At 34.3% G+C, this 17482-nt stretch overlaps 2 protein-coding genes across 2 annotated transcripts; one reads left to right on the top strand and one right to left on the bottom strand.

Annotated features, from left to right (window-relative positions):
• The first annotated feature begins 1559 nt into the window (after positions 1-1559).
• Positions 1560-5797, top strand: LOC107813447 (GDSL esterase/lipase At5g33370). The gene is made up of 5 exons (XM_016638724.2): positions 1560-1938; positions 2920-3047; positions 3665-3907; positions 4734-4986; positions 5352-5797. The coding sequence occupies exons 1-5, from the start codon at positions 1686-1688 to the stop codon at positions 5582-5584; spliced, it is 1110 nt and encodes a 369-aa protein (XP_016494210.1). The 5' UTR covers positions 1560-1685; the 3' UTR covers positions 5585-5797.
• Positions 5798-8342: 2545 nt separating this feature from the next.
• Positions 8343-12442, bottom strand: LOC107813446 (putative nucleolar protein 5-2). The gene is made up of 8 exons (XM_016638723.2): positions 12163-12442; positions 12028-12069; positions 11257-11436; positions 11001-11165; positions 9956-10156; positions 9200-9697; positions 8977-9111; positions 8343-8904 (listed from the first exon to the last, which is right to left on the bottom strand). Exons 1-8 carry the CDS (start codon positions 12238-12240, stop codon positions 8527-8529), a joined length of 1677 nt encoding a protein of 558 aa, XP_016494209.1. The 5' UTR covers positions 12241-12442; the 3' UTR covers positions 8343-8526.
• Between the last annotated feature and the right edge of the window lie 5040 nt (positions 12443-17482).

Here is a 17482-nt window from a genome sequence, read left to right as displayed (position 1 = left end):
GCACCTAGTCTCTAAGACTAAGTAAGCCTATCAATGCGAAATAATATATAATAGATATCTATTACATATGTACATAATTTTAAATTGAATTAAAAGTAATTTAATTTTTTTAGAAATAGCGACCAACGATTATGTAAAACAACTTTACACCGCGATGTATCGCATTTGTAACTTGTCTTCCATCTAAAAAGAACACTCATTATGTGGTCAATAATATATCAACTCTCTAGCCTCTAGCTAGGTGATTGTTGAGGTTGGCCGCTTTAACTGATTTGTACTTTAATTTGAACAATCTATAGCAATTCAACACAAGGCAAACGGCAGAAGTCAAATTTAAAGAACAAAGCAAACATTTCACACATAGGCATATATATCACTTCCTACAGATGACAACCTAAGATAGGAATAGAAAGGAATGGTGAAAAATGGGACAAACGAATAAGTCACCAAAGAGAGATAGAAACTGTTGTTACCAGTATAGCTAAAAAAAAAAGGATTTCTGTTTGGCCAAAAAAGTGTAAAACTCATTTGTCGAACTAATTATTGATAATAAAGAAGGTAAATCTTAATCAAACATAATTAATCTTAGATCCAAATATACAGAGTGCGAAACAGGAGAAGAATAAAAATGCGTATGATTTCTTAATGTAATAATCGTATATTGAACATGATAGATGAGCTTACATTTAAGGCTGATATGCATCATAATCATGGGAACAAGGAAGGGGAAGAGAGGTCACTGTTGAAGATGAAGAGATCCCTCTTGTTTTCTCTATTGTCCCTCTCTAGATCTCCCAGAATCTGCCCCTGTTTTCTGGGCTTTTCCCCACATATATAGTTCCTTTCCCCTTTGACCGGCGTAATTTCTTACGACGGTAGCTTTCGTCGTCTGCCCGAGCACAATGTTCGTCCTGTGATGTACGCTTTCCGACGACTTGACCTCGGCGATGGCCCGAGGTGCTCTTTGCTATCCTGCTCCGTGGGCATGATTACAGCTTGGTCGACCCTTATCATTCCTCTTAAAGACTATCATTCTAGTTAGATTTTGACTCATACAATTTCCCTATTAATATATATATATATATATATATATATATATATATATATATATATATATATTGGGGGATCGGGTTGCTAAAATTGTATTAGATTTGGATTCATAATTTTAAAAATACAGTAAATTTAGTATTGAGAACCTGAAAGTCGAATCCATCAAGTTAAAATAATGGATCCGCTTCTGATAGCAGTCAACTCGTCTGAATTGCTTTCAGATTACTAATCTCACTTTTTTATGGATGGGTTGATGTATTCATCTTTTGTTTGCTTGATAGTGTAGAATTATTTCAATATTTTTCCGCTATATAGAAGTTAAATTCAAAAAAAAAAAAATACTCTTTGAGTTGAATGATTGAAAATGCATTTAATCACCCCTTCTAAACAACTGTCCACATTGATTATACAATGGGAAGTTGTTGTGATCCTTTTTCTTTACTTGTATTATAGTAACACCAAACATCCAAGGGTGCCATTATATATAAATGCAACTCTGCTTTCTCAATATACCACACCAAAACACTTTCCTTAGTTTAAGGAAAACACCACGTAGCTAGCTCTTGCTTTCTCTCTTGTACTTCTTTTCTCTTCTTTATTATTCTTTTGTTATCACTATTTCTACCACTTCTTCCATGGCTAATTCTTCTTTGAGTTTCATTCTTAGGGTTATTTTGACCTTATCATTTGCAATATTACAAAATGGGGTAATTAAAGGTGTAGAGGGAAGAGCATTTTTTGTGTTTGGAGATTCATTGGTTGATAATGGAAATAACAACTATTTGGCTACAAGTGCTCGTGCAGATTCCCCTCCTTATGGCGTTGATTATCCCACTCATCGTCCCACTGGCCGATTCTCTAATGGCCTTAACATTCCTGACATTATCAGTTAATATTAATTCTTCATTTTATTTTATTTTTTACAACTTTGAAACCAGTTTTTGACGTGGCCAAAATATTAGTACACATTACGTTCATGCACAATATACTCCTATTAGTTAGTATATGTTTGATGCATGCATGTAAACATGAATGGCCAGACAAGTATATACTTTTCTTGGCTCTTTCTGTGTGTTGCATTCCATGCCAAAGTTCACCTCATTGACTCCACTTTATTATAATAAGAAATTAGCTTTCTATAGTTTCTTTTAATACGACTAGAAGCCATTACAACCCTTCAAAATAATTTCTTTTCCTAATTTTACTACATCACTCGTAATTTTTCGCAGGGGTGGTGACTGATGAGTTATGTGTGCATGCATGCGGCCATTTTTCTTATTCGCAAGCGGGCACACGCCTGGTCCCTGATTTAACAATTAGAAATGTAGATCCCGTTTGGCCATGAAATTTTTTTTTACTTTTTTCGAAATCAGTCTTTAATTTTCTCTTATTATGGTCAAAACTTTCTGTAACAATAATGTTTGTTTAGATATTTTTTTGCTGTTATACAGAGAATATATAATATAAAAAATTAGTTTCAAAGAAAACTAACAGAGAACATATAATTTAAAAAATTAATTCCAAAGAAAATTTAACTATTATAATAAAGTATTGTTATAAAAAATGACCGGCATAGAAAGATATAAACTGCCGAAAGAAAAGCCTAGCACAAAAAGGAAAAACAGAAGGGGATAATCAGTATACGCAGGTGGCACTTTTTAAGGAAGTGGCTCATTCATTTGCATGCATGTAGTGTTCAAAGACAAATCCTATACTCAAATTTTTGTAATAACTTACTAGATTTTGTCCTTTCTTTTCTTGGTAAATATTTATCAGCTACATTTATCTACAATTATCATCCCTTTTATTTTATTCTTCCTTATGTATGATTTAATTTTTTTTAAATCTCCATTTCAATGCAATTATTAGGTGAAAAGCTTGGAATGGAACCTACATTACCATACTTGAGTCCAGAGCTTCAAGGGCAAAAGCTTCTTGTCGGTGCCAACTTTGCCTCTGCTGGGGTTGGAATACTTAATGACACTGGAATTCAATTTGTAAGCTTTATTCAAATTTTTAATTTCCAGTTAAACTATTACTATTCGATAAGTAATTTATAATTTTTACCCTAAAAGTACTTCAAAACCGAAAGTATTTTTATCCTCCTTTTTTAATGTATTCCCCACATTTTATTGCTCCTTTTTTTTTATGTTGGTTGGCGGGGTACGAGTCAAACACAGTCATATAAAATAAAACGGAACTTATTATTTTTGCTTCAAAATCATGATCTCCAAACATGAGTTCTTGCACCAATTTAGAAGTTTATAGTTGTAGTTTCTAGATTTAGGTTTCATTAAGCTTTGTAGATTTTAGTTTCCTCTTTATGTTTTTTCAATTTGAAAATAAATAAATATTATTCTAAATAGTCGCCTATCCAACTTATTAAATTAAAAATAGATTGCAGATACATATATATATATATATATATATATATATATATAATTGTGTATAATCAGTGTATAATTTATATATACCGTTAGAAATAATAAGCAGTGAATCTTATCGTCGATTTGTGTAAACATCCCAAAATATGAGAAACATTTTTAGCCTTTTTTTATCTTGGTTTCTTGTGCCCTACATTCTTGTTAAATCATTATCTCACCAATTTTATCAGGTAAACATTATAAGGATTGGGCAACAGCTGGAGTACTTTGCAGAATACCAAAAAAGAGTGGCAGCCTTAGTAGGGACTGAAAAGGCAAAGCAACTAGTGAAGGAGGCTCTAGTTTTAATTACACTTGGGGGCAATGATTTTGTCAACAACTATTATTTGGTCCCTTTTTCTTTGAGATCTACCCAATACGCCCTTCCAGATTATGTCACTTTTGTCATTTCTGAGTACAAACATGTTCTTGCGGTAACAATACTTTATCCTCTTAAAACTATACTCCTATTAATTATTGCTGCATAATGTCAAGTATCAACATGCATCTTGTAGGTAAAAAATAAGTCATTTTTTGTCACATTGGGTCAATAAAATAAAAAAGATATATAACATCATTTAAGTTAATTTTGACACGCATAATATTGCATCTAATTGTGACAAGCTTTGCTAGTCTAGCGATACGCATGGTCCGTCACTCTATCCAGTTCTTTTAGTGTTCCGTTAAGAAAGAATTAATTTATTCGATACGAGAAGACTTTAAACCAAAAAATTTGACATATGCAAAAAAGGAAAATAGGAGGATGTTAGTAAATTTAGAGTTATAATTGAACCCTACAAAAATTTAGAACAAATTTGTATTTTTGTATATACTTTTATGAAAAGGCAACATTTGAGCAAGAGGGAATGGAAAATGGAATAGAGAGGTCATAATCTATGGCATTTAGAGTATGTGGGCAAAAGAAAATAAAAAGGTAATAGGATTCAGTAGTTGAACTAGTGCAGACCTACTTAAGATGGAAAATAAATCTTGCATGTGATTATTGAAATGCAATAGCTAGCTCATACTAGTACCTTTTGTCAACTGATTAAACTTAAGGAAACATTATTGTACAATTCTTAGCTGTGCCCTTATATATCAAGTCATTTTATGTAGCACATCATAAAGACAATGTCATTTCACTCCCCCCACCCCCACCCCACCCTACACTCATTTGATTGACACACAACATGAATTTCTTATATTTTATCATTAATCTTTTAAGTTATATATACTGACGATTCTAATTTTATCATGCAGAAACTTTACAGCTTAGGAGCTCGTAGAGTTATCGTGACGGGGACAGGGCCACTAGGCTGTGTGCCGGCAGAATTAGCCCAACGGAGCCAGGACGGCAACTGTGCTGCTGAATTGCAGGAAGCAGCATCATTGTTCAATCCGCAGCTAGTTGAGATGCTTAATGGCCTCAACAGTGAGATAGGGAGCCATGTTTTCATTGCAGCAAACACAAATCAAATGCACTTGGACTTTGTTACTAATCCTCAAGCTTTTGGTACATTAAAATTAATTTAAGCCCTTTTTAATTGATTACCTACTTACTTTTGTCATGTTTAGCATAACTAGTTTAGTGCTAAGTTGGACTTTTCCTAGGCTTTAATTAATGTCCCACATTTTTGGTCCTCTCTAACATCTAGTACTGTTATTATGGGGACAGGGTAAAGGCAATACTATAGTTCTTAATTATAGGGGGAGGTGATATAATTTTCCTGAGGAACTTCGTCCAATATGAAAGATTAGAGGGTTTAATTTTTATACACCGACCGACAGACAGACTATAAAATACACTAATTGTGTAAGAATATTAGTTAATTACACACCTATACTTTACTAACATTGAATATGAATGGTATGGGGCAGGATTTGTGACATCAAAGGTGGCATGCTGTGGACAAGGACCATATAATGGGATAGGGCTGTGCACACCATTGTCAAATCTGTGCCCAAACAGAGATGAATATGCATTTTGGGATCCATTTCATCCCTCAGAAAAGGCTAACAGAATCATTGTTCAACAGATCTTGACTGGGACTACTGCCTACATGCACCCCATGAACCTTAGCACAATCATGGTTATGGATTCCAAGGCTTAATAAATTCTAAAATTCCCATATTTCTCCACTCTCTTTTTTGTTTGGATTTTCAATGGAAATGTTATTTGTTTAATTGTAGCAGTTAATGTACGTGTCTTCCAAGTGGAGCAAGAATCGTTTTAGTTGAATTCCTTCTTTTAAACAATAAGATGGAAGCTGTGTCAAATGTAAGTGCTTTTGAGTTGATCAAATCTGATAGCTTGTATTTCTGCATCTTTTCTGTTAGCTATAGTATGTCTTTCTTTTTGTTTTCTTGAATTTATGATGGAAGAGTCAACAACTTTTGCACTATTGGAAAATTTACAGAAGTTTAGATGTAATGGTTAGTAGAAGTATGCCATTAGTCCCAGATTCTAAAAGTACTTGCGAGAAAACTTTAGCAAAAATATTTGAATAGTAGAGACTCATCTTACGGCTTAAATCATGTAAAAGAGCATATACAGAGAGAGAAAAAGATTGGGAAAATGTATAAGTACATGAACTAAGGCCGAAGTTTCAACTACATACCTTGTTTTTGCGGAAGTTCTATCACCCCTGAACTAATTAACAATAGAAGTATTAACCCCTATGTTGAGCTGGCATAAAGAGTATGTTCCACTCTCTTTGAGAGAGTGAGAAGCAAAAAAGTGAAAAAAGATTATTTTTGTAATTTTCGGTTACAATTAAAAAAATCATTTTCTTCGTTTTTCTTTTTTTCTTTTCCGGCATAGACCATGAACGCCGATGACCTTCTCCGGCAAACTACTTTTCCTTTCTTTTATTTTTTCTCTAATCTTCTTCCTCTCACTCTCACCACCACCTCAACACTATAACCTCCACATTCACTTTCCCCCACCTCCTTTTTATTCTTTACCCATTTAATCTTCACTTCGGCACCACCACCTCAGCATCATCATCATTACCTAAACTTAGATCTTATCTCTCCAGCTTCCCTCTGGAACATAGAAGTCATCAGAAATAAAATCAAAATCAAACTCACAATCGGCAACAATAAACTCCTCCCTCACCGATAAAAATGGGGTTCCTGAAATCCAACATGAAACAAGCAACAGACCCACATACACAGACTCTAATCAAACAAGGACAGGATCTTTATGAACGGCTGGAAAATTTGAATGCGAAGAAAGAATGAAATAGAAAAATAAAATAAAAAAGTGTAATAGAATAAAAAAGAAAAAAAAAAGGAAAGGAAAGAGAAAAAAGTTCAAAAATTACGAAATAGACATGTGGCAGTGTTTCACTGCCTGTCAAAATTTGGTTATCTAATTTCAGGGTGATATTTATTTCGTTTTAAAAAAAGTTCAAGGGGTGATAGGACTCCCACAAAGATAAGGTGTGTAATTGGAACTTTCGCTTTAGTTCAAGGGGTACTTATGCATTTTCCCAAAAAAAAATCCACAGTAGAATTAAGCATCCGGATCTAGTTATCTGTCGATTAACAAAATCTTAAGCTAAATTGCAAACCAGCAAAAATTGATTAACATCTCTTTACAACTCAAAAGCACCATTCATGCCTGAATATTAGAACTGTTGATAGTAACAAAAAATCGTTCTCTTCTATTTTTATTTTTATTTTTACTTTGTTCTATTCCAAACACTCTACTTCATCTGTTCCATTCCAACACTTCTATTTAATCATCTGCATGCTGCTGCGTCTTTCTTTTCTCCTTCCCGGTTCCTTCAGGATCAGCCTCATCAGTTGTTATACCAATTTCCTCCGTCTAGGCAGACCTTTTTTTTCTTCTTTTGCTTTAATTCTTTGTACAATTAGCCCATAACAGCCGTCCTTCTTATGATCTCTGGTCTCCATTCATGGGCACTGGCTGTTAACCAAATTGGAAAAATACACAAGCTTGCTTCTCACAACCTCTAAAAAACAGTTTTTTCTTCAGATTCAAAGGGAAAACTTAAAAAGACAGCTGCATTAGATGTCACTAGGGGTGGCAAAGGGGCGGTGCGGGTCAGATATGAGCGGGTCAAAACAGGTAATTTTAAAAAACGGATAAATTACCCGACCCGACCCATATTTGAGACGGATAAAAACGATTTATCGGCGGATAATATAGATATCCATATTATTCATGGCTTATTAAATATGATCACTTATGAGAGAATTCCTAGTCTTCCAAACTTGAACTCCAATTTAAAGATTTACAAATGTAAAAGTTAAACATAATAGTTATCCATTGATTATCTATTTGATTAACCACTTTCAAAGTGAATAATATGGTTCTTTATCCATATTCGACCCGTTTTTAAATGGTTCATTATCCAGCCCATTTTTTGATGGATAATATGGGTGGACAACTGTTTTTTTTTTTACCAGTTTGCCACCTCTAGAAGTCACCTTCTAGTGCTTATAATTAACAAACCAGTGCATTAATACTCACTGGAGCCACCATGCAACTTGACAATTGCCTGAAGGAGAACAGAAGTTGCTCATAGCATACACTAAGCTCTGTTATCGTCACAAGTGACTAATTAAACAGACAGGAGGATGAAGCCCGCAACAAAAACTGTAGTCCCCGAACTGCCTTACAAGAATAGTAACATGGATTCTAGTAATTGTCTACTTTGTTACAGTTCTTAAGGCACTTGAGAGCAATTTTTCATGTAAAGGACCATGATGGCAAAACAAGAGCACCCTATTTAGCTCTTTACCAACAACAATACACGGATAGCACCTGCAGTGCACTATAACTTCAAATCATTTGTGGCTTAAAACATGTAAAATAGCATATAGCAAAAAAATCCACAGTAGAATAAAGCATCCAAAGTAGGATTAAAAGCATCATCAAGCAAGCATCTGTTAACTAACAGAAATCCTAAGTTGCATTACAAAGCACTAATAACTTACTAATGACATAATTGTACAACTTAACCACGCCGCCCAATGCCCAATACCAAAATTGTTGATAATAACAATGTCTGCGCCGAAACAGTTATTCTTCAGTCTTCTTCTTCTTCTTCTTCTTCTTGTCTTTCTTTTTATCCGTGCTTTCTGCTTCATCCTCATCAGCATCAGCATGTTTCCTCTTCTTTTTCTTACTTTTTTCCACTTCTACGCTTTCGACTTCCTCTGCATGCTTCTTCTTTTTCTTCTTCTCCTTCTTCCCAGTGTCTTCGGGTTCTGCAGCATCAGTTGCTACAGCATTATCCTCTGTTTCTGCAGACTTCTTCTTCTTCTTCTTTTTCTTCTCTCCTTCAGTGACGGGAACCTCCCCAGCTGCTTCCTTAATTTGAGATGGCTGTCCATCTATACTCATCTTCTCCTCATTCTCAGTGTGTCCAATAACAGAATCGGCAGCAGGGTTGTAAACCTGCAAAAGGAGAAGTCAATAACTGGAAGTAAAGCAGAAACAATTAACTCAAAAGAGAAGACAGTCCCAAACCTTAGCTGGTGTTATCAGTGCTCCTGCACCCTTTTTGCGATCCTTGTCATAGACTTCAATCTTTGGTTTGCCTTTGGCAGACCCAGCTGACTTGCCCAACTCTTTGCCCTCTAAGGCTCTTAAGCGTGCTTCAAGCTAAAAAAGTTGCATATCAAGATAATCAGATTTAATAAAGAGCCGGAAACAAAAAATATCATCCAAAGACAACAGTTACAAACAGTACCTTGGCCCGATTCTCCAAACCCATGGTATTATCTTGGCTATCAGCAAGAGCATCGTATCGAATTGCCAAAGCAGTTTTTGCTGCTAGAGATCTTGAGATTTTACCCTTGTGTTTTGGTGCTGCCTGTCCAATCAAAGAAGCATGATATATAAGCCCGTATTTCGGAGTTGCATGCTTCGTCTTTAAAGCTCTGAAAAGAGCCTTTTCAGCACCAAGTATCTGAACTGTACTTCCAGGTTGCTTTGCAAGATTCAACAAGCTGCCGCCATGGGCAATAAGCCGAGCACCAACAAGTTCTCCAACTAGAGCCGTAAGATTTGGGGCAATCGTGTTCATCCTGCTCTTCAAATAATCATATAACTGAGCTCTGTACTCGGAGAATGACAGAACTTGGCTGCATAAATCTTTAATATTCTCCAGATCAAGATCACTAACTTCAGTCCCCATGGAAATCATGGATGCCTCTTTCAATTCTGCCTCAACCTCTTCTGGCAGTATCTGTAAACATAGCCATACCGTAAGTGTGAATTTATCTTATGAATTTCAGAATGAAATCCCCATTTGTGGAATTGTTGTTAATTCCAGAATGAAAGCATGTATCTTGTCGGAAGCGAACATGGACTATTTTGAAGTTCAATATACGAAGATTTATGTCAGCTAGCAAGTCTAGCCAACATAATTGTGAATATTACTCTGAGCATGAAGAGTAACAGATTTTTTAGTTCAAGAAGCATTTAAAAGGATGTCACTCCTTACCTCAGAGAAATCCAGCTTTGCCGCATTTACACGGTCGCCCATCAACTTCACAGCCTTGGCATATAAAATGTTATCTTGTACAATCTTTGCAAGCTCCGGAAAATGCCAACCATACCATTCTCGGACCCTCATGGCATATGTGTTTAGCTCTTTATCAAGGTCATCCAACAAGCTAATGGCTTGTACAATCATCGTATCCACCTAAGCAAAGCAACGAAATGTCATTCATACACTGCTATCTGTTGAACAAAAGGCCAAAGCCATCAAGAATATAAAATTTGGACAAATATCTGCTGGCCAGTCATTTTTATGAGCTATACAAAGCTACAAACAACTTCAGGAGACACAGAAATGTGAAGAAAATGGTAGGCTGTAATACATTTTTTTAAAGTTAGACTATACCACATTGACAGTGAACAATAACATAGCCCACGCACAATATAGTCTTATACACTACAAAGCTCAACAGAACTTGCAAGGGTTCTGTGAATTACAGGAAATTACATAACCTCTACTGGCAAGAGACTGTTAGTTCCCAGGAAACAACATAGCCAAAGAGCTGTGACTCCTCAATTTACATGTGAGCATCATATGGGATACATTTGGAATGAGCATAAATTAGGCTACGTATGCAATGATAATGGTGGACTACATGTTTTACCATCAGAATGTTTTTTGGAGAAAAATATTTCATGAATATGTGAACTTCTTAAACCTTTTGTTACGTGACACCATTCAACTTCAAGAGTCAGAACTTACCAATTCCCAGGGTGAAAACAATTTATGTGAACCAATGAATGGGCCAAATACATATATGGTTTTTCATTTGGACACCTTAACTAAGTTCATGATCATCTGAACACTCAAATCTTTGTTTGCCTGGTGGATTGAACCCCCAACCTCATTGTCGGAGGTGGAGGGTCCTTCCCACCATGCTATTCTTTCCTTTTCTCAAGTGGCAATTGATTATCCCAACAATCATAAGAATATCTATAGTGAAACTATGTAGTACATGAAATAAATAAGTAAACATACAACAAATTACCTTGTCAGGGCTAAACTTTAGCTTGTATCTTGAAAGACTATGAGATAAACCCAAGCTCATTGGAGCCAAGTCTTGAGATCCAAGACCAGTTATGAGCTCAGTCAACTGACTTCTCACCCCTCTCATCAATTCCATGACAGCATTATTGTGAACACAGTCAATTTGCTGCAAACACATCCAGAACAAACTTCAGTCAAAAAAAATAACCGAATCAAACCAAGAAACAATGAGCCGACACCAAAAAAAAGGAGCTGACCAGTTTCTCTTTAATTGCATTTCCAAGTTTTGAATCAGCAACACCCAAAGTTTCACCATCACAGTGAGCTTTCAAAAACTTGCGCAATCCTTTGCTGGGCTTGCTATCTATCAACAAAGTAGCTGCTGACAGAGCTTCTGAGGTGTTCTCAAACTTGGAGAAAGCTTTTAGCTTCACAACCTGTTTTTGGACCAAGCAATCACATAAATGAAGTATGAAACATAAAATCGGAAACCTTAGGCAGTTCATATTCCCAAAATCAACTAAGCACAAAATAAATAAAAAAAACAGGGAGAAAGGGAAAAAACAATGCTTTTGCCGTCTGAAACTGTAGCTTATGTTCACATAACAAAGAGAAAGAATAACCAATCTCTGCTTAGCTTTGTTCAAATTTTAACGTGCTACACCAAGATTCCTCCTTGACACGTTCTACTTTCAAATATTTATATATAAATAAGCAAGCAACCACAATATTCCCAACAAAGCTAATTCTACTCAATGTTTACACAAAACCACTATATACATAAAATGTTTATTTGAAAAAGATTTCTCCTTGACATTTTTTCCTTTCAAATATATACATTCAGCAACCACAATACTTCCTACTAAGCTAACTGCATTCGGTGTATTCACATAATCATTAAATACATAAAATGTTTTCTTTTATCAAAACACTCAAGATTTTCTATGTTACAGCTACATAAGCACAAAAATTACAGTAAAGAAAAACTTATTACTCATCAAATAGTTTAGAGAGAAAAAAGATATTACCTTTCGGGCAGAATCAGTTGAGGAGAACTCTTTCCACAAATCCTGCAACACAAAAATAGAAGGATTCAATAAAACAAGAAAACCCAAAAAGAAAGAAAAAAATATCAAAGGCGAAGAGAAGAATGCTTCTTATACCTCAACTTTGGAGAGCTTTCCCTCATCCAAAACTTTGAAAAGGGCAAAACCTGCCGGTGTTTCAAACAATACCAACATTTTCTTCGCCCAAAATTAACCAATTGTTGTTCCTATGTGTTTACCTCTGTTTTGGGAGAGAAAACGGAAGAAGCTGTAAAGAAAGGGTTCGGGCTCCTCACTTCTTTTTATATATGCTCTGCTGCTGAATGGACTAGGGTTTTAGTGAAGGTGGCTATGGGTTTTTGGGGAAAATGTCATTTGCTGTATTGGCCCCTCTATTATGACTTATTTACACTATTATCCTTGGATATTTAACTTCTGATTTATCGGAGTCCCTACCTAGTCTAATCTTCGAGGGAAATAGCAAACAAAATCTATCAATTTCATAAACCTACCGGTGTACGACCGGGTCAATTGGTTTCTTCGCTTATTACGAACTTGTTTTTAGTATTACGAGTCTATCTCTTTTTTTTTATACAAAAGAGATTTTTATCTTTTACACATAAGAACATAAGAGATCTAAAAATATTATTTTTTTAAATTTAAAATTATAAAAGAATATTATGTACAAATAGCACGAGTCGTGTACAAACTTAATATTTTTATTAAATCATTAAATATAGGTCGTTTATGTACTTTTTCATTATTTATGACCAATTACTATATATTCTCCTTTCGATTTATTATTTCACTATAGTAAATTCATGTAATATATTGTATACACCATAACATAGACCTAAAATACAAACATGTTCAGGTAGAAAATAACACATTCATCTCATAAATTGTTTGACAAAACTATTTAGAGTCTATTTTACTCATAAATTTTCCGTACTTAGCATGCTTATTAGGTTAGGATTTTCGCACGTGGTAGTAGGGGCGGATCTATATAGAAAAGAGGGGGTGGTATGTCATCCGATCACTTCGATAGAATTTCATATATGTATTGGTATTTCAATAATACTTCACGTAAAAAAGTGCATGTAAATTAAAAAAAAGCGCCCGTATAACAAAATTATGATAGATGTCATGATCAAGGTGTCTCGTGCTAAGCCTAAAACCTAGGATTGATTCTCATTTCATTCTTTTTTAAGCAAAGCCAGTTTTATTTTTTCTTGTTTGTTCTTTCATTTTTCTTTTCTTCTCTTTTTTCTTAATTTCTTATTTTTATCTTTGTATTTTCTCTCTATATAGTTTCTTTTTCTTTTTAGATATTTAGATTTAAAAAGTATATTTGCTTTTGTTTTTCTTTTCTAAATCTTGAATTTTGAAATTTCAATATGCTTTTAATTATTTTCTTTTGATCTAGTTAATGTTAAATTTTTCTTGAAAGGACAAACATTTTTAGTTCTATTATCATTTACCACGTATGTATTTATGCACCAAAAATTCTTGTAAAATGAATCTAATAAATAAAAATATGGATTGAATCGAATTAATTTAAAACTAGTGAACCGGCCAAATGTGCACCCTAATTCAACCTCCTTGACTATTGGTAAATTTATATTAAATACAGTGACATCCATAACTATCAAATTCTGGATCTGCCTCTACGTGGTAAGGTGAATATTCCAGCCAAAATCATTCTCCCAATGTGAATAAAGTTTCGTAACTTTTATTCTTTTGATGTGTACAAAGTTAAACGATTTTTAAGTGACAAACTCTAGTTTAGTGAATTTATTATAAAAATGCTATAAGTTGGATAAATATTAAAGTAATTGACTCTTTTCTTACACTTCAAAAAATTTCGTTTCTATAGTTTCTTGTGAATGCAGTGTGAGTTGAATTAAGGGATCAAACCTTAAAGTAGTAAGATTTTTTTTATTACTAATAAACTTGGGCACCCTTTTTAATTTAATATTGTATTAAGTGTGCAATATATTTTGCAAGTAATGTAGATTGTATGAAGTGCCCTAAATTCGAGACAAGTTGAAAATTTCGCAATAGACACACAAGGCACAACTTCAAATACTATAACTCCAAGTATGTAGTACTATTAAGTTTGAGTCTATTTTTTAGAGGGCCAAATTAATGATGCACTGTGGGCCGGGGCCAGGCCTAAATGGGCTTAATGGGTCGGGCTTAATGGGCCTGGGCTTCGTGGGCTCAACGGGTGAGATCATCCCATGACGGGCCTAAGCCCATATGATCCTGGGCTTAGCGGGCCATGCACGTGGGCCTAGCGGGCCGGGCCCGCGGGCTTAGCAGGCCTAGCGGGCTTTTTTTTTTTCTTTTTTGTTTAAGGCAATATCTTGTAAACCATATCATGGCTATATAAAATAGTAGAAATCTAATTATTAAAAGTGCTTGACGAAAAAGTAATATATATATAGACTATAGTATACTAGTATAGTATACATAATATATATATAGTATATATATATATATATAGTATACTAGTATAGAATGTTATGTATATATATTTCATTGTATATTTTCTTGTAGTATATATTGTATGTTATGTATATATATTCCCTTATATATTTTCTTGTAGTATATATTGTATGTTATGTATATATATTCTCTTATATATTTTCTTGTAGTATATATATTGTATGTTATGTATATATATTCCCTTATATATTTTCTTGTAGTATATATTGTATGTTATGGATATATATAGTATAGCTTATATATTTTCTTGTATTATATATTGTATCTTATGTATATATATTATAGCTTATATATTTTCTTGTAGTATATATTGTATGTTATATATATATTATAGCTTATAAATAATTCCAAGTTAAAGACAAGAAAATATTGCAAAAAGATATTCAAGGACATGTTTTATAATTTTTATTACCAAAAATGGCATATCTTTCTTAGTCTTCCTTCCCCCAATGGAATGAGCACAACAAGGTATTAATACCACCATTAAAAGGAAAAAAATCTAAAAGAAGATGTGCCAAAGTACAAGTTACACCATAATCTACATTGTATCTCTAACAAATCTCATAAATCCTTTAAGGTTCGGAGGAGGGTGCGTTGGTGGTGGTGGAAAATAATCTTGTTCATCACCACTTCCGGGCGAAGCAGAATCCTCCGCAAGTTCCGCCATCATTTCTTCATAAGCTTCATCTATCGCCGGTTGTGATTCCGCAATTCCAAAGTTTCTTCTTTCCGAGCGGATCCAATCTCTGAATAGTACTGATTTTTCCAAGCTCTCCCTCATAGACGCTCTATGATCACCTATTTGAAGTCTTGCTTGACTGAAAGCGCTCTCTGATGCAACAGTTGAAGCTTGAATAGATAAAATATCCCGAGTCATCCTTGCAAGAACCGGAAAATATTTTTCCCTTGCCTTCCACCATTCTAAAAGATCAAAAGAGCCGTCTGGATTCTCTTTTTCAAGTCCCTGAGACAAATAAACTTGAAGCTCATTTAGATGTGAAGTTTCATCATAATTATCACCTTGAGAACCCCTGAACTCCGTCCAAGATTTAAGAGTTTTTAAGCCCGCAGCTCTTTTAGACGATTGTGAACTAGACGAAGTAGGGGTTGGAATATTTGGCCTAGCATGCTCTAAGGCTTGTTGATAAGCATTATAAACTGTTTGAGCATTAATTTTAATTGAGGCTTTTGCATCTGCAAGTGTAGCAAGTTCCTCATTTGAAAGATCTAAAGCCTTATAAATATTTGAATACCAAAAATGAGGACCTCCCAATTTCATTGTAGGATTTAACATTGCAGCAAGACCATAAATAGGAGGGATAGGAAAAAAAAATATTTTTTAAACTTTTGTTTCATTTCATTTATAGCAAGTTGATAAATTTCTCCACTCTCCCAAAATTCAACAAACAAATCAGAGAGTGCTGCAATATAAACTAAACAGTTTGAAATAGTAGGATAATATTGCCCAGAAAATGCATTTGTAGCAATTTGAAAATGTTCTAAAAAATCTAAAAGAATTTTAACATTCGTCCAATCTTGAGTAGTAAGCATTTCATCATCATCCTCACCACCTACCCGAGCATTAAACGTTGCATTAATTGGGTTTCTATATTCATATGCAACTACTAAACTTTCGTACATATAATTCCATCTAGTCGGGCAAGGTTTAGGAACTTTTCTTTCTCTAAGGCCATATTCATCACATTTTTAAAATATTCTCTAAGTCTACTTCTACGGTTTGAATAAAAAAGCCAATTAAGAGTCATTCTAACCTTTTCAATTTCTAAATTTAAAATTCGCATACCATCACCGACAATTAAATGATAAATATAACAAATACATCTAACATGGAAAAATATTACTAAATGCAGGATTTAGTGTTGTTGTAAGTATGCCTATAGCACTAGTGTTACTAGAAGCATTATCCATAGAAATTGCCATTATTTTATCTCTAAAGCAAAAATATCTACAAATATCTGCAACAGTGTTAGCTATAAACTTACCTGTGTGACGTGAATTAATTATTCTATACGCAATTATGCGTTTTTGCATTGTCCACTCCTAATCTATCCAATGACTTGTAACAGTTAGATAATCATAATCATTACCACTTCTACCAATATCAGTAGTAATAGAAATCCGATTAGGTATATGAGTAAATAAATACCGCAAATATTGTTCATATTCATGTTTATATTTATAAATATCGCTCTTAACTGTTGCTGAGGCCAACCTTTATAAGTAGGATTAAAAACTCTTCTAATATAATGAATCCAATTAGGATTAGAAGCAAAAGTATAAGGTAAGCACATAACGGTAATCATCTTTGCTAATTCTTCACGATCTCTATTAGGATCGTAATATAAAATACCTCCGGTCACAGTGTTAATTCCTGGTTGAACTAGATTTGAACTTGTACTAGGGTTAACCGTAGAATCTACATTTGTCCCCTCTAGTTGCGCTTTCATTTGAAAAAATCTAGCTTTATCTCTAGGGTGTGTTTTTATGTGCCTAGTCAAACTACCTGTGCCGCTACGGTCTCCAGTATATTTATGCGCCATTAATTTCCCACAAGTTTTGCACTTAGCCTTATTTTGTTCTCTTACTTGAGTAACAAAATTCCAAACTAATGATGTTTCTAGGCGTTTAGCAGGTTCTCTATTAAAAGTAGGAGTTTCTACAGGTGGGTCGGTCGGTGTATCAGTTGGGTTATTAACAGGACTAGTAGGTGTATCATCTAAATCCGGTGTTTGGGTTTCATCATCATCCTCATTTTCCTCATTATTTTCTAAGATAGTTTCATTAGGATAAAGATCATTCATAATTTCATCATCTAATCTTTCACCTGCTGCAACATTATGGCAAAATTCACTATCGGTAAATTGAAAACAAGGGTGATCACTATCAAGAATTACGGGAGGCGGAG

Source organism: Nicotiana tabacum, chromosome 11, assembly GCF_000715075.1.
Source record: "Nicotiana tabacum cultivar K326 chromosome 11, ASM71507v2, whole genome shotgun sequence".
NCBI lineage: Eukaryota > Viridiplantae > Streptophyta > Magnoliopsida > Solanales > Solanaceae > Nicotiana > Nicotiana tabacum.
Note: the sequence above shows the minus strand (reverse complement) of the source record. Positions and strands in the feature narration are given on the sequence as shown.